The sequence below is a fragment of the Phoca vitulina genome, unplaced genomic scaffold (genome assembly GCF_004348235.1).
Source record: "Phoca vitulina isolate PV1807 unplaced genomic scaffold, GSC_HSeal_1.0 scaffold10, whole genome shotgun sequence".
Classification (NCBI taxonomy): domain Eukaryota; kingdom Metazoa; phylum Chordata; class Mammalia; order Carnivora; family Phocidae; genus Phoca; species Phoca vitulina.
The window spans coordinates 25,605,377-25,631,054 of NW_022589713.1; the positions used below are offsets into that span (position 1 = coordinate 25,605,377).

General features: G+C 38.8%; 1 protein-coding gene across 1 annotated transcript in view; it reads right to left on the reverse strand.

Moving 5' to 3' along the window:
• LOC116635238 (collagen alpha-6(VI) chain) overlaps window positions 1-25,678 on the reverse strand; it is a 114,691-nt gene that overhangs the window by 2,732 nt on the left and 86,281 nt on the right. Inside the window, exons 36-38 of the mRNA XM_032409169.1 lie at window positions 17,250-17,346; window positions 13,754-14,425; window positions 10,811-10,904 (exon numbers count right to left, since the gene is read on the reverse strand). Coding sequence (XP_032265060.1) covers window positions 10,811-10,904; window positions 13,754-14,425; window positions 17,250-17,346 — 863 coding nt within the window. The remainder of the gene's footprint in view (window positions 1-10,810; window positions 10,905-13,753; window positions 14,426-17,249; window positions 17,347-25,678) is intronic.

Consider the following 25,678-nt stretch of genomic DNA (forward strand, 5'->3'; position numbering starts at 1 on the left):
TCCAGGATCATGACCTGAGCCGAAGGCAGTCGCTTAACCAACTGAGCTACCCAGGTGCCCTGAGAATGTATTCTTTTGAGTCTGGATCACACCATTTTCATGTCTTGGGTTCCCCTTCCCCAACTTCCCCCTTTCCATTGGATCCTTTTTATGATAAGTTATCTTTGTTATCTTCCTCCCTCTCTCTGTTAAGAAAAAGCTGCTAAACTGATAAGTATGACATTGCTATCTTTTTTCCCCCTCAAATACTTTTATTCTCAAAAGGTTGGAACATGATAAATATCGTATCTCTGAACTTTTTTTTCACTGTTGTACACAGGAGCTTGTATTTGATAAGCATTTGGTAAGAATCATTTGATTACTCTGTTTGGGAACCATATAGAATTTCTGTTTTTCCTTTTATTCCATATTGCTAAGCTACTTCTTTACTGATTGGTAACTCCAACAATAGGTAGTCAAGATAAAGAAACAGGCATGAAATACAGCCGGTCATTTTGCATCTTGTGCCCAACTCCAGGAAAGCTTGTGGAAAGATATGGCGGCTAGACAAAATGAGGTGGGTAGGACTCTGTAGATTTCAGTTCTCTGTGATCACAGATTCCTCCATCTATGCAGATAATCAGGAGTCAACTATGCTGCATTAGCTAGTTGACTGGATGCACTGGAGTAGAAAACGCAGACAAGATTGCCTCTGTTTTGAGAATCATTTTTAATAGGCATTTTGTGTGTCTAAAAAACATACTTTGGAAGGTAGAATTACAACAGATGTATTATTCATATGGCATTGGTGACTGTGCCCATTTTTTACAATTTGATTGTTCTGGCTCTGGTCTATCCGTGCTTGAAGTCTGGCACAAGAGCTTCCCTGCCTGGATGAAGCAATAAGCAGGTGGCTTTCTGTCTTTTATTGTCTCTGAGTGGAACTAAGCGCTTACAAAGAGGCTGCCCTACAATCTCACCCTTACTGGCCATCTGTCTCCTTGGTTGCTTGTGTTCAGTTCCTTTCTTTTCTATCTGATAAGAACCAGCTTCTACCTGTATTTCTCAAAATCTCACAGGGGAATGATCTAATTCTTATGCAAGTCATTCTGAGGCTTGGCAAGTCATCTTTATGGCCAGGCATCCTGCCTAGCAGGCATTCTCAGCTCCCTCAATTATGTGCTCAGTTCTGCCTCACTTCTCTTGAAAGGCTCAGGCAGGAAGTTTCAGAAGCAGCTGTGTGGCTTGTTACCTTTTATTATGGTCTTTGGTCACTTAGAGAAGGCCTGGGGTGTCCTAGGCTAAGGCACCATCAGGGAGCCCACTAACAGTGGTATGGATTTCATGTCTCAATTCCTGATGTCCCAGCCATTTCCTATCATTTCCCTGTTTCAGATACATAGGAGAAGCTGAGCCTCCAGAATAGCTGGGGATGTGAAGAAGGGGAAGAAACATCCTGTCAAAGAGTACTGTGAATCCCCTCCACTCATATTGATCTTTAAACAAAATGTATGGTAGGAATAGTTTCCAGAAATGTCTTTTAATTTGTATAGGCTGGCTTCAGTATCTGCCTTTGGCAGTTATGGCCAGCTCCATAATATGTGGAGCCCAGTGCAAATGCAAATGGGAAGCTCCTTTCCATGCTGCCAGACACCTGCAGCAGGGGGAGCCCTGCTCTTTGAGGACCGACTGCACAGGCCTGGTTATAGGCCTGAGTTCAGGAAGCATTTGCTGCTGGACAGTTCCCTGCTTCCCAGCAAGGTAAGGAGATTTGAGGCAGAGGCTTCTCACAGTTTCTGGAGCTGGGGCATCTGGATTGAGAGTGCCTCTCTGGCCCTGATCACCACACAGAAATGAGGACACTGCACACTAAAAGTAGGCGCACACTATCCAAGGCATTTGCCTAAGTGTGATTCCCACGGGCTGGTACACATTTGATTTTATTCAGATGTGGGGTGCACATGCGTGTGTGGTAGTACAGCATGATTTTCCACTGAAACACTCTCCTAACTACAATTCTAATTCAAAAAAAAAAAATGTAAGTAATGTTCATACATGCCAAAAATAGATATGTATATGATTAAGTTTTAAAAGAACTTTTGCCAGATTGGTTTCATTCCCTGTATATTTTCGGACCACAATGCTTTGAAACTAGAACTCAATCACGAGGAAAGTCAGAAAGAACTCAAATACATGGAGGCTAAAGAGCATCCTACTAAAGAATGAATGGGTCAATCAGAAATTAAAGAAGAATTAAAAAATTCATGGAAACAAATGAAAATGAAAACACAACTGTTCAAAATCTTTGGGATGCAGCAAAGGTGGTCCTAAGAGGAAAGTATATAGCAATACAAGCCTTTCTAAAGAAATAGAAAGGTCTCAAATACACAACCCTACACCTAAAGGAGCTGGAGAAAGAACAGCAAATAAAGCCTAAACCCAGCAGGAGAAGAGAAATAATAAACATCAGAGCAGAAATCAATGAAATAGAAACCAAAAGAACAGTAGAACAGATCAACGAAACTAGGAGCTGGTTCTTGAAAGAATTAATGAGATTGATAAACCCCTGGCCAGACTTATCAAAAAGAAAAGAGAAATGACCCAAATAAAATCATGAATGAAAGAGGAGAGATCACAACCAACACCAAAGAAATACAAACATTTATAAGAACATATTATGAGCAACTATATGTCAGCAAATTAGATAATCTGGAAGAAATGGTTGCATTCCAAGAAATGTATAAACTACCAAAACTGAACCAGGAAGAAATAAAAAACCTGAACAGACCGATAACCAGCAAGAAAATTGAAGCAGTAATCAAAAATCTCCCAACAAATAAGAGCCCAGGGCCAGATGGCTTCCCAGGGGAATTCTACCAAACATTTAAAGAAGAATTAATACCTATTCTTCTGAAACTGTTCCAAAAAATAGAAATGGAAGGAAAACTTCCAAACTCATTTTATGAGGCCAGCATTACCTTGATCCAAAAACTGGACAAAGACCCCACCAAAAAGGAGAATTACAGACCAATATCCCTGATGAACATGGATGCAAAAATTCTCACCAAAATACTATCCAATAGTACGTTAAAAGGATTATTCACCACGACCAAGTGGGATTTATTCCTGGGCTGCAAGGTTGGTTCAATATCCGCAAATCAATCAATGTGATACACTACATTAATAAAAGAAAGAACAAGAACCATATTGTACTCACAATAGATGCAGAAAAAGCATTTGACAAAGCACAGCATCCTTTCTTGATTAAAACTCTTCAGAGTGTAGGGATAGAAGGTACATCCCTCAATATCATAAAAGCCATCTATGAAAAACCCACAGGAAATATCATTCTCAATGGGGAAAAACTGAGAGCTTTTTCCCTAAGGTCAGAAACATGGCAGGGTATCCACTATCACCACTGCTATTCAACATAGTACTAGAAGTCCTAGCCTCAGCAATCAGACAACAAAAAGAAATAAAAGGCATCCAAATTAGCAAAGAAGAAGTCAAACTCTCACTCCTTGCAGATGATATGATACTTTATGTGGAAAACCCAAAAGACTCCACCCCAAAACTGCTAGAACTCATACAGGAATTCAGCAAAGTGGCAGGATATAAAATCAATGCACAGAAATCAGTTGCATTTCTATACACCAACAACAAGACAGAAGAAAGAGAAATTAAGGAGTCGATCCCATTTATAATTGCACCCCAAACCATAAGATACCTAGGAATAAATCTAACCAAAGAGGCAAAAATCTGTACTCAGAAAACTGTAGAATACTCATGAAAGAAATTGAGGAAGACACAAAGAAATGGAAAAACATTCCATGCTCATGGATTGGAAGAACAAAGATTGTGAAAATGTCAATGCTACCTAGAGCAATCTATACATTTAATGCAATACCTATCAAAATACCATCAACTTTTTTCAAAGAAATGGAACAAATAATCCTAAAATTTGTATGGAACCAGAAAAGACCCCGAATAGCCAGAGGAATGTTGAAAAAGAAAAGCAAAGCTGGTGGCATCACAATTCCGGACTTCAAGCTCTATTACAAAGCGGTAATCATCAAGACAGTGTGGTACTGGCATAAAAACAGACACATAGATCAATGGAACAGAATAGGGAGCCCAGAAATGGACCCTCAACTCTATGGTCAACTAATCTTCGACAAAGCAGGAAAGAATGTCCAATGAAAAAAAGACAGTCTCTTCAACAAATGGTGTTGGGAAAATTGGACAGCCACATGCAGAAGAATGAAACTGGACCATTTCCTTACACCACACACAAAAATAGACTCAAAATGGATGAAAGACCTAAATGTGAGACAGGAGTCCATCAAAATCCTAGAGGAGAACACAGGCAGCAACCTCTTTGTCCTCAGCTGCAGCAACTTCTTCCTAGAAACATCACCAAAGGCAAGGGAAGCAAGGGCAAAAATGAGCTATTGGGACTTCATCAAGATAAAAAGCTTTTGCACAGCAAAAGAAACAGTCAACAAAACCAAAAGACAACCGACAGAATGGGAGAAGATATTTGCAAATGACATATCAGATAAAGGGCTAGTATCCACAATCTATAAAGAACTTATCAAACTCAACACCCAAGGAACAAATAATCCAATCAAGAAATGGGCAGAAGACATGAACAGATATTTTTGCAAAGAAGACATCCAAATGGTCAACAGACACATGAAAAAGTGCTCAACATCACTCGGCATCAGGGAAATCCAAATCAAAACATCAATGAGATATGACCTCACACCAGTCAGAATGGCTAAAATTAACAAGTCAGGAAATGACAGATGTTGGCAAGGAGGCAGAGAAAGGGGAACCCTCCTATACTGTTGGTGGGAGTGCAAGCTGGTGCAGCCACTCTGGAAAACAGTATGGAGGTTCCTCAAAAAGTTGAAAATAGAGCTGCCCTATGACCCAGGAATTGCACTACTGGGTATTTACCCCAAAGATACAAATGTAGTGATCTGAAGGGGTACATGCACCCCAATGTTTATAGCAGCAATGTCCACAATAGCCAAACTATGGAAAGAGCCAAGATGTCCATCAACAGATGAATGGATAAAGAAGATGTGGTATATATATACGGTGGAATATTATGCAGCCATCAAAAAACCCCAAAATCTTGCCATTTGCAACAACGTGGATGGAACTAGAGGGTATTATGCTAAGCGAAATAAGTCAATCAGACAAAGACAAGTATCATATGATCTCACTGATATGGGGAATTCTTAATCTCAGGAAACAAACAGGGTTGCTGGAGTGGTGGGAGGTGGGAGGGATGGGGTGGCTGGGTGATGGACATTGGGGAGGGTATGTGCTATGGTGAGTGTTGTGAATTGTGTATGACTGATGAATCATAGACCTGTACCTCTGAAATAATACATTATATGTTAAAAAAAAAAAAAAGAAGAAGAAGACAGTAGGAAGGGGGGGAAATTGGAAGGGGAGACAAACCATGAGAGACTATGGACTCTGAGAAACAAACTGAGGGTTTTAGAGGGCAGAGGGGTGAGGGGATAGGTTAGCCTGGTGATGGGTATTAAGGAGGGCACATATTGAATGGAGCACTGGGTGTTATATGCAAACAATGAATCATGGAACACTACATCAAAAACTAATGATGTAATGAATGGTTACTAACATAACATAATAAAATAAAATTAAAAAAAATAAAAACTTTTGCCTTTATTGATACTCTTAAAAATATCATAATTAAAAAATATTAAGTTATACTTTGATTCCTTTCTTTGGGTATATATATATATTTTTTTTTTTTTTCTTCTTCTATAATATCTCAAGAGTGATATTTAGCTCATTAGCTTTTAGAGTTATTAAATTTCCCTAACACAAGAATTAAGACTATAAACTTTCCTAAATTATGACTTCTGACATATCCCATAAATTTTGACATATAACATCTTTTTTTTTTTTTTAATTTTTTTATTGTTATGTTAATCCCCATACATTACATCATTAGTTTTAGATATAGTGTTCCATGATTCATTGTTTGTGCATAACACCCAGTGCTCCATGCAGAACGTGCCCTCCTCAATACCCATCACCAGGCTAACCCATCCTCCCACCCCCTCCCCTCTAGAACCCTCAGTTTGTTTTTCAGAGTCCATTGTCTCTCATGGTTCTTCTCCCCCTCCGATTTCCCCCCCTTCATTCTTCCCTCCTGCTACATTCTTCTTCTTTTTTTCTTTCTTAACATATATTGCATTATTTGTTTCAGAGGTACAGATCTGAGATTCAACAGTCTTGCACAATTCACAGCGCTTACCAGAACACATACCCTCCCCAGTGTCCATCACCCAGTCACCCCATCCCTCCCACCCCACCCCCCACTCCAGCAACCCTCAGTTTGTTTCCTGAGATTAAGAATTCCTCATATCAGTGAGGTCATATGATACATGTCTTTCTCTGTTTGACTTATTTCGCTCAGCATAATACCCTCCAGTTCCATCCACGTCGTTGCAAATGGCAAGATCTCATTCCTTTTGATGGCTGCATAATATTCCATTGTATATATATACCACTTCTTCTTTATCCATTCATCTGTTGATGGACATCTTGGCTCTTTCCACAGTTTGGCTATTGTGGACATTGCTGCTATAAACATCGGGGTGCACATAGCCTTTCGGGTCCCTACTTTTGTATCTTTGGGGTAAATACCCAGTAGTGCAATTGCTGGATCATATGGTAGCTCTATTTTCAACTTTTTGAGGAACCTCCATACTGTTTTCCAGAGTGGCTGCACCAGCTTGCATTCCCACCAACAGTGTAGGAGGGTTCCCCTTTCTCCGCATCCCTGCCAACATCTGTCATTTCCTGACTTGTTAATTTTAGCCATTCTGACTGGTGTGAGGTGGTATCTCATTGAGGTTTTGATTTGGATTTCCCTGATGCCGAGCGATATTGAACACTTTTTCATGTGACATATAACATCTTGATTATTATACAATTCTAAGTATTTTAAAGTTTTCATTATAATTTTTTACCTTATTTAGGAATGTGATTTTAATTTAAAAATGTATGGATTTTTAAAATGTTTTTATTAATTTCTAACTTAATTGAATTCCGATCAATTTGGATTGTATGACACTAGTTCTAAGAGCTTTGTTGACACCTGCTTGATAAGTTAAAAACTGCTCAACGAACACCTGGTGAACTCTCCACCTTGATTCAACTAGTTGTTAATGTTACATGTGCTCTTCAGAAGAATGTCTCATTTTTCTATGCAGGGTTCTAAATGAACCTATTAAATCAAGTTTGTTATTTATGATGAAATCTTTAATATCTTTACTCATTTTTGTCTGCCTCACTGATTATTCAAACTGGTGTACCGAAATCTCCAACTCTAATGATAGTTCGACGGCAATTTCTCCTTGTAGTTTTTCAATTTCTACTTTGTATATTTTAAGATTATTTTATTACCCTCTTAGAAATTTAGAATTGTTATATCTTCTTCATGAATTGAACACTTTGTCATCATGTAGTGGCTTTTTATCCCCATAATACTGTTTTGTTAAAGAGAATATTTTACCTGATATTAATGTTATATTCTAGCTTTATTGTTCTGGTTACTGGTAGGTTTGTATATATCATCTTCTGCATATAGCAGTATATATTATGTTTCCAGTTTTTTTTTTAATTTGCCTGGTATATTTTTTCATAATTTTACTTCCAACTTTTCCATGTCCTTATTTTGTGGCTGTGTCTCTATAATTGAAAGCAAGTTATAGCTGGATTTTATTTTGTTTCTTAAGTCCATCTATCTCTATAACTGGCATGTTTAGTCGATATTTATTATGACTCCTGATATATTTAAATGGAATTGATTCCGCTGTTTTACTTTGTGCCTTCTACTTGTCCTCCCCCCCTTGCCTTTTTATTTAAAAAAATATTTATGTTCTTGTTTTTATTGCATTTTCCTGCACTACAGTTTTGGTAGTTAGCTACATTCCATTTTTCTTTTTCACAGGTACCATCACAATTTCTAATACATTTTTAAGAGAGTCTAAAGTTTTTCAGTAGCCAGCCCAAACAATTCAAGTTCCTAGAGCCCTTAACTCCATTTACCTCCCCATGACATGTATTATTATTATTGTCCCATTTTTCAGTACTACCTTTTTTACCCTTCAGGCTCAACTTCATTTTTTTAAATAAAAGATTATTTTATTGTCCAATATATTTTCTCAAGTTTAAATAATATTAATATGTATAGTCTTAGTACAATAGTTTTTTTCTGTTAAACCACCAGGTGCCTACAAATATCTTATTTTCATACCTTTGTTAACAAGTATGGCTTTTTTGTAACCCTACAAATTAGATATTACTATTGCTTAGAAATCTAACATTTAGGTCTTCCTAAATATTGTCAAGTTTTGATCATTTATTAGTGTTGCATCTCAGCCCCTCCTTCCATAGTCATTTTTATGTTTCTTGAAGTACATACTTTAGAAGTTCCTTTAGCAAAGGTCTTTGTGGTGAACTGTTTTTTGTTTATCCTCATTATCTTTGTTATACCATTATTTTTTAAAGTTGGTTTAAGTTGATAAAAATGTTCTTCCATTACTTTAAAAGTTCTTAACAGTTTTGTGGCTTCCACTATTGCTACTGATAATCCAGCTGCCAACCTAATTGTAGTTTCTTTGTAGATAATCTTCTCTTTCTTTCAGTCTGCCTTTTTATTTGGCTTGATGTCTGCATTCCCCCACGCCACGTCTAATGGCTCTTTTTATTTATCCTCCCTGTTGTACCTTGTCTTTTCTTCATCTTTTAATTCATATCTTTGATAAGTTCTTGAAAATGACCATCTCTTGATGTACTTGAACATTATCTCCTTTATTATTTCTATTTTATCTGATTTCAAGAATTCCAATTTGATACAGATCTTTCCATTCTGTTCTGTCTCTAAACTTCTTACATTTATCTTCTCTGCATTCTGAGTGATTTCTTCAGCTTTATTCTCCAGTTCACTGTGTTTCTCTTTAGATGTGTCTATTATTCTGTTTAATTCATCCACTGAGTTTTATTTTTTAATTCACAGAATCTTGTTAAGAACAAAACCATGAATAAATAAATACCTTTATACTTTTCACCTATTTGGTTCTCCAAATGTTACCATCTTGTTACTCTGTGTGTATACACACACACACACACACACGCATACACACATCCATATATGCATATACACTCATATATGTGCATACACACACACATAAAACCCCATCCTATTTCCTTTTAGGGAAACCATCTGAAAATAGATTGCAGATATTATACATGTTACTTTTAAATACTTCAATATACCTATCTCAAGAACAAAAACATTCTCTCATATGAACATGATAGTATTACTACACATAAGGAAATTCACATGAATCAATAATATCTCCTGACATATTGTTCATACTCAAGTTTCCCCAGTTGTCCACCAGAAGTCATTTATATGAGCTTTTTTTCTGACCTGGGGTCCAGTCAAGTTTCACACCATTACATTTGATGGTTATGTCTCCTTAGTCTCTCCCATTTTAGAATAGTACCCCACAACCCCTTTGCTGCTCATGACATTGAAACCTCTGACTAGGTCAGCTGTTCTGAAGAAAACTCCATATTCTGGAATTGTCTAATGGTTTCCTCATTATGAGACTTGGGTCAAACATCCCTGCAAGAATCTTACATTCAAGGTGATGTATCTCCCCCTGCATCACCTCAGGAAGCACATAATGTCAAATCTTGGCCACAGTGGGAACTGCCAGATCTTACCATGTACATGCATATTTCCTTTCTTTGTAATTAATAAGTTAGTAATATGTGAATGGTCTGGGAGACTGTAAAATAGCCTGTTCCCAAACAACCTGTCACCCAGTGGTTTTAGCATTCCTTGATTCTTATCTGACTCCATTATTACACTGGAGATTACAAATTGGTGGTTTTTAAAAAAGATTTATTTATTCACGAGAGAGAGGACGTACATGAGCAGGAGGGGCAGAGGAAGAGGGAGAGAGATTCCCAAGTAGACTCTGCGCTGAGCACAGAGCCCAACACAGGACTCGATCTCATGACTCTGAGATCACAACCTGAGCCAAAATCAAGAGTTGGACACTTAACCAACTGCCCCACCCAGGCGCCTCACAAATTGGTGATTTTTTAAGTCTACCATTTTCTTCTATATTTATTAGCTCCATACTTCTATAAAAAAGAACTTTCACTACCCTCCTCCCTTTTCGGATCTCTATATAGACTTGTGGATTTTAAAAATTCATTCTGTTATAATCCATTACCATTATTCTTTCTGATGTTAAACTGTCCAAAATCAGGCCAGTAGGAATCTTTTCAAGATAGGTCCTTTGTCCTTTTGACATGACACTGCTAGTTTTTTACTACTTCCTTGCTTTCCGGCATAATAAATCTTTGAGAGTCATATTGTACTTTCCCTGCTACAGTCTAGAATTAGCTTTTCTCTCTCCAAGAAACCCTGGTTCCTTTGAGTGGGGAATGATATTTAGAAACCACTATCTGGTCATTAATTATGCTCATTGCCACTCAAGTGTCCCATTGGTTGTTTTAGTTCCACATTTAGATTTTCCACTTTCAAAAAGTCTCTGGTTGTTTTTCAGATCAACATGGTCATTTTTTATTATCTCTTATTCCCCCAAATTATATTTTAATATTAGGTACCTGTAGATTTTGTCCAAATAGGATGGAGAAGGAGGAAGAGGGAGAAAAGGAGGAGGAAGAAATTATAGAGAATGAGGAGAAGAAAGGGGGGCACATTACTTATCAAGTTCTCTCAAGCTGAAAATACCTTCGCCACTGCCGTGGGGGCTGCTTCAGATCTGTAGAGCTCAGTCTATTGCACTTCATTTTGAAGTTTATGGGTGGATATTTGTTGATTGCACCTAGGAAGAGAAAAGTCTGTGATGAGTCTCTTATCCATAACTATTAACATTACAGCAATCTGCTCTGTATGCAAAGTATCACTTCACTGCTTTTGATATTCATCAAAGGAAGATACCAACTAAGGTGGCCTACTGAGATGAGAGCAGGTTTCTCAGGGGAGTCTCTAAAACTGGGTTTAGAAAATACATCTCTGCTGAATTTATAGGCAGAGCATTCAACTTATTTTTCAATAAGATGCCTTTAGCTGCTAAAGTTGGTCAACGTTAGAGGAGATATTATGAGCTAGTCCTAAAGTCTGGTCTCTAATTGACATGAACTATTCAGAATAGTTATTTTTTATTTGCTCCTTTGCAATATCAAAATGCAAAGGGAAAGGGATATTCCCTTTGTGGTTTCTGTGTCATTAACAACAGTAACAATAGTGCCATCTTGGGTTTAATTCATTAGTGGCTCACTTCATTTGGAAGGATATTGATTTTTTTATAATAACAAAGCATGCCCCTTCCCACAAAATTTAAACATTTAAAAGCCATTTTTGATGGGAAACTTCAAAAAATGTACCATTTATTTCCTTGAAGCATTAAATTGAACAGACTTGGTAAACACAATTAAATCTCTTCCTTAGTGATCAGGGTCATTAAATAGCAAGTTCGTCCTGGGTTGTGATATAGCACCGTCTCTAAAGCTGCTGTTGCAGAATAGACTGTGTGATTCTAGACGGAATGGCCCTAGACCGTGATGTTGTGCATTTTATTTCTTATCTGTCCTAGTTCTAAGCATCAGGTTGTTTCTCAGTTTTGTTTCTCTTAGAAAATGTGTTATTTCGGATGTGGACTGTGCTCGATGGCCACCTCAATCACAGCATGGTGTTAAATAAGAATCAGAGAGGGAGCTGCACTAGAACCCCCCGGAGGGCAGGGACGGTGTCTGTTTGGTCACTCCTTGGTACCCCCACAACCTGGGGCGCCTGGGTGGCTCTGTTGGTTAAGCATCCGACTTAGTTTTGGCTCAGGTCATGAACTCAGGGTCCTGAGACTGTGCCCTGTGTTGGACCCTGGGCTCAGCGCAGGGTTTGCTTGAGATTCTTTCCCCCCCACCCCCGGCTCCTCCCCCATAGCTTGTGCTAAAATAAATAAATGTTTTTTTAAAAAAGATAGCCTCACACCCACACTGTGGCTCACAGTAGGTACCTGATACATATGCGTTGATGTTGAATGAGCATGAGTCTGTGGGCTTGCTATATGATTATGTTAAAGCCTTTTTCAACTTCTACTTTTACAATTGTATTTCAAAGACGGGAGATTTCTAGATCCTTAAGTTCTAGAAAAGTAGTGTATAATTGTGTCACAGTTACAGTTTTCTGAAAGCACTTTATATCTCTCTCACCTACACCAAGTAATTCTTAAAACATCTCTTTTCCTTTCCTTGGGTGGTAATGGGGTGTCATTTTTATCTATTCGTACGATTTGACTAATCACCATGAAACACCACAAAGAATTTTGGGGGACTGAGGAAGGAAATTCCATCTTAAATGTTCTTTCAATTTTTTTTTGCCTCACAAGCAGTGTTTCTTTACAAGTTTCTCAGTCTTTCAAAGTGTTCTTTTGTTTTACCCTTACAAATGCCTTGTAATTACTTCTTTTTGGAATGATTCTTGGCCCCCTTTTCTTGCCCTTCTTTTTTCTAGCTCCTCTTTCTGATTTCCTATTCCAAAACACATCCACATAAATTTCATTCTAGGAGCTTGTTGCTCCAGTGTTTCTCAAACCATAACATGCATATGAATCACCTGGCAATTTGATAAAAATGCAGTTTCTGGTTCAGAATGTCTGGAGTAGGGCATGAAATTCTGCAATTTTCACGAGCTTCCAGGTAATGCTGATGATGTAGGTCCTAGACTCACATTTGGAGAAGCACAGGACTAGGGGACATGACATCAGTACCATCAACAATTTCCCAAGGCTCCTTAGACCTCACCTATAGTGATTAGTCCGTCTTTGCAACCTTAACTGGTCTCACTGTGTAATGTCAGTGACAAGTTTGAGACTCTATCAGAATCTCCTGTAAGCTACACTGGGTGTCCTTCAGCCTGTGTATTCACTTTTCTTTATCTGGACTCTAAGGGCTCATTCACCATGAGAATGTTCAGAAATCTGACGATTTTTCAACCTCCAGAGTCATAGTAGGACATGGCTTCTTTTTACCCATTCCATTGCATACAAAGTGAATTGCATACTTTCAAGGCAAAATTACTCCAAGAAATACAGCCCATGTTTCTTTTTTATGAGTACCAGTTACACTAATTGCTGGCATCATAAAAAGTCATCAACAAGGCTGAGAAAGTTTTGCAAGGATGTATCTTTCATTCTTACAGGTAAAATGATATCCCCTAATACCTCAAACTCTGCCTTTGGAACTTGTAAAAAAGCAAAGCTGAGAATTGTTGAATTTTTCTTTGGCTCTCTCTTTTGGTGTGTTAACTGATGAAGCTTTCCATTGGAGGGCAGTGTGTTAATGTTACATGGCAAGGGTTTCTACTTTATAGCCAAGATCCAGGTGGTGACTTTACACCCCCAGACTATATTGCTCTATGCAGACAGATGTGTGAGCAGCTGCTTGTTATGATTGCTTCTCCATAGGAACCAGAGGCATAAAAAATTTGAGCCAGAAAATTAAATGCTAGGAATCAGAGGTTTCCTCTCTCCACCATTACAAATTTTCCTTTCTGACCCTGCAGTGCCCTCGAAGACAGAGATTTCCAAGAATCCATGTCAGTTCATCAACCCTTCTTTTGGGAATACCAAATAATACTCTTAATGTGTAAGAAAGAACAGATTTTATGACTTACGCCTGATTGAGTTTACAAAGGATTTCACAAACTTCACACTGTATCTGTGGTCAGGTTTATGAATTCGGCCAAGCTGGACCAAGTGGTGATCCAAAGGGTAGCTGGCTAGATCTTCTAGTTCCTTGTCATTCCAAGCAGGGCCAAGGGAAAACACAAATAGGGTATAACCTTGACATTTGGCTCTCAAGGATTCTTTCTTTAAGGTTTCCCTGTCCAAGTGACTGGTTTCCCCAGTGGATATTACAAATATGACTTTGTTTCTTCTCATATTGGGTGTATTTAAAAAGATATTGTCCAGGGTCCACTGTAAGGCATGACCAATGAAAGCGTCTCCATTTAGTTGTTGAACTGATTCTTCCAGGTGCCTCTTCATGAGGCGTTTACTATTGTAGGTGGTAAGGTTGAACTCAGTTCTAACAGGACTCTTCTGAGTGTTGGGTAGGAAGTTGGGGGGAGCATGGCTTAATAGGGCCACCCGGTCTCCAGTGACAGAGGTCTCAGGTTCTGGGCTGATCTCAAAGTGATCTAACAGTGCTCCCAAAAAGTGTCTTATGTCTTCAAATTCAGCACTTCCCACATGCCGGGAGCTGTCCAGAAGGAAAGCAGCATCCACGTAAGACTGTGCAGGGGGTGGTTTGGCTTGATCGCAAAAAGCGTCTGGCTTGCATACATCTGCAGACCAAAAGTCACATAGGGCTACTAAAACAGACTGGACAGAAAAGATAGCATCTCAAATATTCTAACATTTGGAAACTGCATAATCTTTGATATTAAAATAATTACTAAATGACTTTGATATCAACAACAAAAGATTTCCTAGTCCATAGTTTGCATCTATATTTACAACGTACAGATTTTACACCCAGTTGGTGTCTTGAATTCCATTCACTAAGGCATTTGACTTTTAAAAATTAGGCTGCTTTCAACAGAAGCTTAATCTTCGCTGTATTTTAAGTTTATAAAGATTGAAGTAGACAGTTTATCTTGTATAAGAGTATACCTTATCATGACATAAAAGCTAATGATCTCTCTAGATAGACAAGATACAGGTTAAACCAATTGTCCTTATCATTATGCTCACGCTGTTCTACTATGAAATGTAGTATGCTTAAAAAGAGTGGGGAAAAAAAGCAATGAATTCTTTTACTTCAATTTAAATAAAGGTTTGTAACTCAATGTCCATCTGGGTGTGAACACTAAGGACAAAGCTATAGCTCATGTTTGTCTCTCCAGTGTGCTTATTAGTTGAAAGCTCAATATGTGTTTGTTAAAAACATGAATATAAATATTGCATATTAGTAAGCTTTCATAAAATATGGGGTCATTTTAATAAGTAGGCATATCTCATTTATCAAAAGAATATGTAGTAATAAAACAGGAGTGAATTCCATTGAATCTGACCACAATGAATATTCAGAATAAAAAAATTTGGAACTGGAAGGATCTTAGAGGTCACCTAATCTAACAGAAGAAACTGATGATAAGAGGGTAAAATCATTCTGCCAAACAATACGCAAGTGTTTCTGGAAGTTTCTACATATGAAGTCAGGGTTTATTGTGAGAGACAAGGTCATGTGGTGTGGCAGTGGGGAGGCCCCTTGGCCTAAGAGCCAGGATGCCTGGGCTCTGGTCTTACCTAAGTCACCACTGGGCCTCAATTCTGCACAGTTAGGTGGGTGGGTCAGATTCACCCAGAAAACCCTTCCTGGGCCAACCTCTGCAATCTTGACATTTTCAGTAATAGTTGCTGGTTAAGGCTGAGAACGCCTCTTTAAAAACTAAAGAGAAGAGAAATGGAATGACGAGCGTGTGGACAGCTGGTACTTAGATGTGTGCCTGGGGCAGGAATAAAAGCAGTCAGATGAAAGGTTGAAAACCAGAATGCAGATCCTTGGGGATGTAGCAAACTTCCTCACTTCAATCTTGCTCATGGACTCCATAAAGATGTGGCTTTGCACAAGTCACGTTTCCCTTACAGAAATTCAGTACAATTCTACAACCACGTTTAATGGTCGAATGACGGAACAGTCACCTGTGTGCTAGGCAGTTCCTAAAATCAGAGACAGCAGGCTGCCCATTTGCTCAATTTTGTGGTGTTTTTTAATTGCAGGAAACGACAGCCAAAATATCTTCCCTTATATGCCCCAGAGACAAAACAAGGATTTAAGCCAAGAAATGGGGCCAAAATCTCTCCCCAGTCCCACATGTACAACTTCTGACTGTAACATAAGTAACCGATGTGTCTGAAAGCCGTGCTGAGGCTGGGGTGGGAAGCCCCCCTCACAGCACAGGCAGCCGCTGCCTTGAGTAGGAGGCCCGGTGCCTAACCAACCCTGTGCTACTGAGGGGGACAGAAGGAGGGAGGGAGGCAGAGAAGGAAGGGAGAAGGTGGGGGGGGGGGGGGGGAAGGGAGGAGAGAGTCTAATGAGTAGAGGGAAGCAGAGGGGGAGACAGAAAGAATAGAGGGGTGTCTGAAGCAATCCCACTTCTCAGAGTTACCACCTCCCTATGAGGTCACTTACATGGCAAGCATTAGCATCTCATTAATACACATGGAGAAGGAAAGGAATCAATCATTTTCTTCAAGACCAAATACCAAGTCCCAGGGAGAATAATGGGATCTCGGTTACTCATAAATGGCTGCGTTGTGAGGCCAGCCTTCTTGGGTCTCCTCTGGCTATGCCGCCTGGGCAAATTATCTCATCTCTCTAAGCCCCATTTTTGTCATCTGTCAAGTGGAGCTAGTAATAGTTCAAATGTCTCAAGGTGATTGTAAGGGTGGGATGAGACAATGAGAAGAGTGCTTGGAACAGAATAAGCACAATAGCTTCAACATTAACTATCACCAGCACCACCACCAATGTTACATAAAGCAATTAGAACAGTGCATGGTTCATAAGAAATGCCTGGCAACTGTTAGAAATCACACCCACTGATGACTTCAGTGGCTTCCACTGTCTTCATAATTATTGAAACACTCAAATTACCAGCATACTCACCCACAGCCGCCTCTCTAGCTAGGCCTATAGATGGTGTATAAAACACGGCAATGGACAAACCAGCATGGTCAGTCTTTCTGATGCCTTTTTGCAATGGAAAATGCATGGATTTCTACTAATTCCCACTTGTACTATAAAGCATTTCTTGGGGGGGTTGTGAACGTTTGAGATTTAGAAGACACATAAATATACTTTATAGCATGAAAACCTTGGCAATGAGACGGCTGAGTTTTTCTAATAATCGTTATTGTTTCCTGGAAGCTGCAGAAGCTTGGAGGGCCTGGAATGCAATCCTCCTGCTTGGATACCTGGGAGGAGCCCTGCTGGCTGGGGCTCTATCTGTGGACCATGCAGAATGAGGAAGTGAGCCCAGAGCCCCAGGGAAATCTTCCCAAGGCCACTAGTACCCCTGTTGCCAAGGTCCAGCCATTCCTGCCAACAGTGACTCAGTGTGCTTAACAGGCCTGATCAAATTATATTCTCTCCATGGATCTTACCATAGCAGAAAGTACACCGCTGGAGTCTCTCTAATGCTGGCGCGTAGTCGGTCCCGGATGGAACCATTATGAGTTGGAATGTGCCAGTGTCATCAATCTGTAAGAAGCAGAAGCAAGAAAAAGAACAGCTTAGTGGGTGGGGCTGCAGGAATCCCCCAGGATTGTTCAGAGCACTGAGATCTTTTGAGTACAACACTGCTCCTTCTAAAGAAGGTCATAGGGAAGCCTAGCGCATGTCAGGGTGGCTAAGAGCCCTGTTTGGGTTTAAGCCCTGGTGTTCCCTTTAGCTGTAGGTCAGGTTTTTTTGTCTCTGTTTCCTCATCTACAAAATGGGATAATCACACTACAACCTAACAGGAATAGAGTGGGCATTAAATGGGTTCATAATTGAAACGCACGTACTGGCCCAGGGTGGGTGCTGTGTGGGTCATTAGAGACCACAAAGCACTTTCCTATTCATTATCTCAACAACCCAGTGAGTTTTTTCTTATGTGCATCATGCCCATTTTACAGATGAGGAAGCTGAAGCTCAAAGGAAGGTGAGAGGACTGATCAAAAGACAGTGGACATGGAAGCCATTGAAGAAGAGGGTCAGAGGACAGCCCCCCCAACACACACCCCAAGTCCCAGGGAACCAAGTGAAATCACAGAATGTACTTTACAACTGTCTCTGAGTTCCCATTATGAACCAGGCATGGAAGCTAGCTTTGCAGACCCAGATCCACATCCAGGGGCTCTCCTCTGAACAACTCCCAACACCTTCCAGCTCAGTCCCATTGTTAATAACCTCTCTGGGGAGTTTGAGGCTGGAGAGCAGGGATAAAATAGGGAGGCTTCAAATAATGAAGAATAATTAGCTTGTCAGTTAACAGATTCACAGACCTATTGATGGCTGAGGGGAAGTTATAGGTATGGTCTTATCTAATGCCTAAGAGATGGGACAGACAACATTTCCCTACTCTTTCTCAGGAAAGTGTCCTTTGCATACTTTATCCATGAAGATAGGACTTGGGCAGCCATGTTTAAGTGTGTGTTTGGGCGGCGGGGGGGACTCCATCCCTCTGCAGAGGAGATTGCACCAGGAATGGGAATCTGAGCCAATTGGATCCATTCTCTCAGGAATTTGGAACTGGGGTCCTGAGGGCAGTGAGTCCCTCTATGTTAGTGGTAAGCACTAATGAAACTGTAGGCTGGCCATGTTCTAACTGAGGAGCAATGGGAAGGAAATGAAGGAAATGGGAAGGAGGAAAGGTGGTGGGGGCTTTCGCTAAGGCTTGTCTTTGTTTCTGCCCATCTTTTCTTCTGTGTTTGCCTTCATGAGCTGGATGGGTTAGAGGGGGAGACTCAGAGGAAATATGTGGTAACTGAAGCTTTTGGCATGATTTCTAGGCAAAATATATAGAAAAAAGAATGGTTAGTGTCTGGGAAAGCCTGAGAAGAAAGAAACAGAAAGGAGGGAAGGTGAGCATTGTTGTGGTATGAGAGAAAAAAAAAAAGATGCTGTGATGATAGGGCAGTGGAGCTGGGACTGGGGTGGTGACGACAAATGGGGACATTCTGCAGTGGAATACCAAGGTTTTCCAAGGTGGAATGCCAAGGTTTCCCATTAAACCCCCTTCCCATTTCAGTTGTCTCCAATCACAAGAATAATCTGTAATGTCAATATTATACTTAATGTTTCTCTCATTTGCAATGTTAAACAGCAGAGTAAAAAGGAAAAAAAGGCTAGCTGAAAAAGAGATATCTCTTATAAGTCTATTAGAAATAGGGAGACCCAGTCTAAATTAGAATTCTTTATGGGCAGCAAGTAAAATTTCACCAGAAGTAAGAGGTAGTTGCCAAACACACTTAAAGGGGAAAACCTGGTGGCAAAACAAAGCTGAGATTGAGGTTTTTCCAGTCAAAAATGGCCTTCTGTTTCAGAAGGGATGAATAGCTCATCATTCAGTTGATACCATCATGAGAAATTCCCAAGAGGGAGGTCACAGTCCATGGGCTAAGGGAAATCAGTGCCAGTTGTCAGAACATCTGTTTCCAAATGCTGCTGCATGTGCCTGCATGGGGCCTGAATTTCACACTGGACTGCTGAACTCTCAGACGAATCAAGATTTAGAAACGCCATGATAATTATGAAACAAATAAGGGTTTTAAAATATGGCCTCCAAACAAAAATTCATTGTCACTAGATTTCTGAGTTCTCTTCCTGAAATAATAAACCACAGTTCAAGTGTAGGGAAGCACAACTGAACAGAATGGATAGAAGAAAGAAAAAGAGGACAAAAGGAGAAGTAGTAACATAATTTCCCTTCTGTAATGCCAGATATCAGTGGTGGGTTCTTACCAACTTGTATACATGCCTCTATTTTGAACCTTTCTAGACAACCCTGCTTCATTGCATCCTCTAATGGCAGCTCCATGAGGGTGGGTCTTTTGGTTTTCCACTTTGGTGTCTCCACAGCCTAGGATAGCTCCTGGTATACACGAGGTGCTCACTAAGCATTTGCTGGATGAACGAACCTTGGCACCAATTCTGACTTCTGTATGCCTCTCTAATTCTACTCAAGAGGTGTTTGGAGCCAATGCTGCTCAGATTTTGGAGGGTCATTGTCAAGAATCTGAATCTTCATTGGTGCTCTTTTGAGGTAAAGTCCTTCAAGAAAGGAGCAAAGAGCTTCTAGCTGATTTGACTAGGAACTCTGAGAGACTGTTAACACTCAAAGCATTTTAAAACAAACCAACAAAATATGTTTTCTCAAGTTATAGGCTACGCACACACCTTTGAGTGGGTGGTGAAACTGTGTTAACTTAAGTTTATATCACAAGTACTATCAATTATTTGCATTAGGATATTGTCTCTTGTTTTGTGACTAAATAAAGCCAAGGGACAATGGGGCTGTCAATAAACAGAAGGGATTATGAGTCTGTGTGTAACCATATCTACTCACAGAATTTTTGAGCTGCTGTGTTTCATAGCAGCTTCATTTATTTGCACGGCATGGCCCAACCTTTTCTAACTGATGTGCATTTTCCTTTCTGAGCCTGGTTTATCAACCTGTCCATTTGCATGTTCAATGACACTAATAGCAGCATCAGCTCCTTTACAACAACATTTTTGTTAAATAGATTTTAGTTCATCATCAAGCAGATAAATAATAGCAATAGCAATTAGAGCAAGAACTATCATTCTTGAATATTTACTATGCATTAGGCACTGAGGCATGGTGTCCCATCATTTCATCTACACAACAGCTCCAGGAAACAGGCACTGCTTTCCATACTTTATAGATTAATACTCTATTTCAATTCTGTTGTGCTTATTTGACACCTTCATAGAAAATTATGAAGGTGGAAAGGGCCTCAAAAGACACCTGCAGATTGAAAAGTGAAAGGATGAAGAAACATTTATCATGCAAATGGATGTGAAAAGAAAGCTGGGGTAACAATACTTGTATCAGACAAAATAGACTTTAAAACAAAAATGGTAACAAAAGACAAAGGACATTAACAAGCAGATATAACAACTATAAATATTTATGCATCCAACATGGGAGCACCTAAATACTTAAAGCGGTTAATAACACAAAGGAAGTAATCAATAATAATGCAGTAATAGTAAGAGACTTTAACACCCCACTTACATCAATGAACAGATCATCCAAACAGAAAAATCAAGGAAATGGTGGCTTTGAATGACACATTGGACCAGATGAATTTAACAGATATATTCAGAACATTCCATCCTAAAACAGCAGAATACACATTCTTCTGAACAGATTCAGAACAGATAACATATTAGGCCACAAAACAAGTCTCAAGAAATTAAAAAAGATCGAAGTCAAACCATGCATTTTTTCCTGATCAAAATGCTATGACACTAGAAATCAGTCACAAGAAAAAAAATCTAGAAAGAGCATAAATACATGGAGGTTAAACAACATGCTACTAAGCAATGAATGGGTCAACCAAGAAATCAAAGAGGAAATGGAAAAATACATGGAGACAAATGAAAATGAAAACACAATAATCCAAATCTTTGGGATGCAGCAAAAGCAGTTCTAGGAAGGAATTTTATAGCAATACAGGCCTACCTTAAGAAGCAAGAAAAATTTCGAACAACCTAATATTACACCAAAAGGAGGTAGAAAAGGAAAAACAAAACCCAAAACCAGTAGAAGGAAGGCAATAATAAAGATTAGAGCATAAATAGATGAAATAGAAACTAAAAAACACAATAGAATGGATCAATGACACCAGGAACTGGTTCTTTGAAAAAGACAAAAAAAAAATTGATAAGCCAGATTCATCAAAACAGAGAGGACTCAAATAAACAAAATCAGAAATGAAAGAGGAGAAATAACAACTGACAGCACAAAGAATTATAAGAGAATATTATGAAAAATTATATGCCAACAAATTGGACAGCCTAGAAGAAATGGATAAATTCATAGGAACATATAACCTCCCAAAACTGAAGCAGGAAGAAATAGAAAATTTGAACAGACCTATTACCAGTAATGAAATTAAACCAGTAATAAAAAATACTCTCAACAAACAAACTCCAGGACAGATGGCTTCACAGGTGAATTTCACCAAACATTTAAAGAGTTAATACCTATTCTTCTCAAACTATTCCAAAAAATAGAGGAAGGAAAGCTTCCAAATTCATTCTATGAGGCCAGCAATACCCTGATAACAAAACCAGATAAAGACACCACAAAAAAAAAGAGAAATACAGGCCCATATCTCCAGTGAACATAGATGCAAAAATCCTTAATAAAATATTAGCAAACTGAATCCAACAATACATGAAAAAAATCATTCACCGTGATCAAGTGGGATTTATTCCTGGAAAGCAAGGGTGGTTCAATATTCACAAATCAATCAATGTTATACATGACATCAATAAGAAAAAGGATAAGAACCATGTGATAATTTCAATAGATGTGGAAAAAACATTTGACAAAATACAATACCCATTCATGATAAAAACTCTCAACAAAGTAGGTTTAGAGAGAATATATCTCAACATAATATAGGTCATATATGAAAAACCCACAGCTAATATCATAATGCTGAAAAATTGAGAACTTTCCCTAAAGTTAGGAACAAGGCAAGGATGTCCACTCTCATCACTTTTATTCAACATAATACTTGAAGTCCTAGCCACAGCAATCAGACAAGAAAAAGTTATAAAAGGCATCCATATTGGTAAGGAAGAAGTAAAGCTGTCACTATTTGCAGATGACATAATACTACATATAGAAAACCCTACAGACTCCCCCAAAAGACTACTAGAACTGATAAATGAATTCCGTTAGTTCACAAATACAAAAGTCAATGTACAGAAATATATTGTATTTCTATACACCAATAATGAAGCAACAGAGAGAGAAATTAAGAAAGCAATCCCATTTATAACCACACCAAAAAGAATAAAATACCTAGGAATAAACTTAATGTAGGAGATGAAAGACCTATACTCTGAAAACCATAAGACATTAATGAAAGAAACTGAATATGACATAAATGGAAAGATATTCTATATTCGTGGATTGAAAGAACAAATATTGTTAAAATGTCAATCCTACCCAAAGCAATCTACAGATTCAATGCAATCCCCATCAAAACATCAACAGCATTTTTCACAGAACCAGAACAAACAATCTTAAAATTTGTATGGAACCACAAAAGACCCCAAATAGCCAAAACAATCTTGAAAAAGAAAAACAAAGCTGGAGGTATCACAATTCCAGATTTCAAATTATACTGAAAAGCTATGATAATCAAAACAATATGGTACTGGCACAAAAATAGACACATAGATCAATGGAACAGGATAGAAAAGCCCAGAAACAAACCCATGATTAATGGTCAATTAATCTTTGGGAAAAAGACAGACTCTTCAACAAATGGTGTTGGGAAAACTGGACAGCTACAAGCAAAAGAGTGAAAGTGGACCACTTTCTTATACCATACACAAAAATGAACTCAAAATGGATCAAGGACCTAAATATGAGACCTGAAACCATAAAAATCCTAGAAGAAAGCACAGGCAATAAGTTCTCTGACATTGGTGTAGCAACTTTTTTCTAGATACATCTCCTGAGGCAAGGGGAACAAAGGCAAAAATAAACTATTGGGACTACATCAAAGTAAGAAATTAATGCACAGTGAAGGAAGCAATCAACAAAACCAAAAGTCAGCCTACTGAATGGGAGAAGATATTTGCAATTGACATATCCCAAGGGCTATGTATTCAAAATATATAAAAAACTGGTATAACTCAACACCCAAAAAGCCCAAATAATCCAATTAAAAATGGGCAGAAGACATGAACAGACATCTCTCCAAAGAAAACATCCAGATAGCCAATAGACACATGAAAAGATGCTCAACATCACTCATCATCAGGGAAATGCAAATCAAAACCACAATGAGATATTACCTCACACTCATCAGAATTGCTAAAACCAAAACCTCAAGAAACAACAAGTATTAGCAAGGATGTGTAGAAAAAGGAACTCTCATGCTCTGTTGGTGGGAATGTGAACTGGGGCAGCCACTGTGGAAAATAGTATGGAGGTTCCTCAAAAAGTTAAAAACAGAACTACCTTGGGGCATCTGGGTGGTTCTGTCAGTTAAACATCTGACTCTTGATCTCAGCTCAGGTCTTGATCTCAGGGTTGTGAGTTCAAGCCCCTCATTGGGCTCCATGCTGGACATGGAGCTTACTTTAAAAAAAAAAAAAAAAAAAGGAACTACTCTACAATCCAGTAATCACACTACTGGGTATTTACCCAAAGAATATGAAAACACGAATTCAAAGGGATATATGTACCCCTCTGTTTACTGCAGCATTATTATAATAGCCAAATTATGGAAGCAGGCCAAGTATCCACTGATAGATGAATGGATAAAGAAGACATGGTATTATATACAACAGAATATTATTCAGCCATAAAAAGAATGAAATCTTGCCATTTGCAACAACATGGATGGAGCTAGAGAGTATAATGCTAATTGAAGTAAGTCGGTCAGAGAAAGACAAATACCATATGATTTCACTCATATTTATAATTTAAGAAACAAAACAAACAAACCAAAAAATAAGACTCCTAACTATAGAGGACAAACTGGTGGTTACCAGAGGGGAGGAGGGTAGGGGGGTGGGTGGGGGAAATAAGTGAAGGGGAATTAAGAATACGCCAATCACAGGGTGCCTCAGTCGGCATCTGGCTCTTGGTTTCTGCTCAGGTCACAATCGCAGGGTTGGGAGATCAAGCCCCACCTCAAGCTCCATGCTCAGCATGGAGTCTGATCCAGATTCTCTCTCTCCCCCTCCTTCTGCCCCTCCCTGCACTCTAGCTCTCTCTCTCTCAAAATAAATAATTTTTTTTTTATTTTTTTATTTTTTTAATTTTTTATTTTTATTTTTTTTAAAGATTTTATTTATTTATTTGAGAGAGAGAGAATGAGAGACAGAGAGCATGAGAGGGAGGAGGGTCAGAGGGAGAAGCAGACTCCCTGCCGAGCAGGGAGCCTGATGCGGGACTCAATCCCGGGACTCCAGGATCATGACCTGAGCCGAAGGCAGTCGCTTAACCAACTGAGCCACCCAGGCGTCCCTTAAAGAATACACCTATCATGATGATCACTGAGTAATGTACAGAATTGTTGAATCACTATCTTATACACCTGAAACTAATATAACCCTATATTTACTTTATTGGAATTAAAGTAAAAAACTTAATAAAAAAGAAAGTTCCCCTCACAATAAAAAATTTTTATAACTGTGTACGGTGATAATGTTAATGAGGCTTGTCGTGGTGATCTTTTCACAATATTTACAAATAATGAATCATGTTGCACACCTGAAGCTAATATTATACGTCAGTTTACCTCAAAAAAGGTCCTCTTGATCCCAGGTGGTTTATTTATATAGCCTCCCAACCAAAGAAGCTATAATAACTAGGATGTCTTTTCCTTTATAAAATTTGGATAGTTATATGATTGGTGAAGTTATAAAATCAGCCAATTGGTTTTCATTGTATAGCAACTATTGCAACTGGCCACATAAGTGACATCAATGAATGTTTACTGGCCTTCCTGATTTAGTAGCTCTATACCCAGAGGCAACTCAGAGAGTTTCTTGGAGAAGCACTAGAAGAGCAAACCTGGGTTCAAGTCCTGACATTGCCACTTTTTAGCCATGTGAACCCAGGCATACAGTTTAACCTCTCCAGGCTGTTTTCTCATTGATAAAGCGGGTGAAATAATTATACCTATCCCTTACATACTACCTGTGAGAATTAAACAGGGTAATGCATACAAAGGGTTTCGCATCTTCCTGGTACACAGAAATAAATACTGTAGTTCAATACTTTCTTACAGAGGCTTTGGAATATAGCCCCCCGCCCCCCCAATGGCAT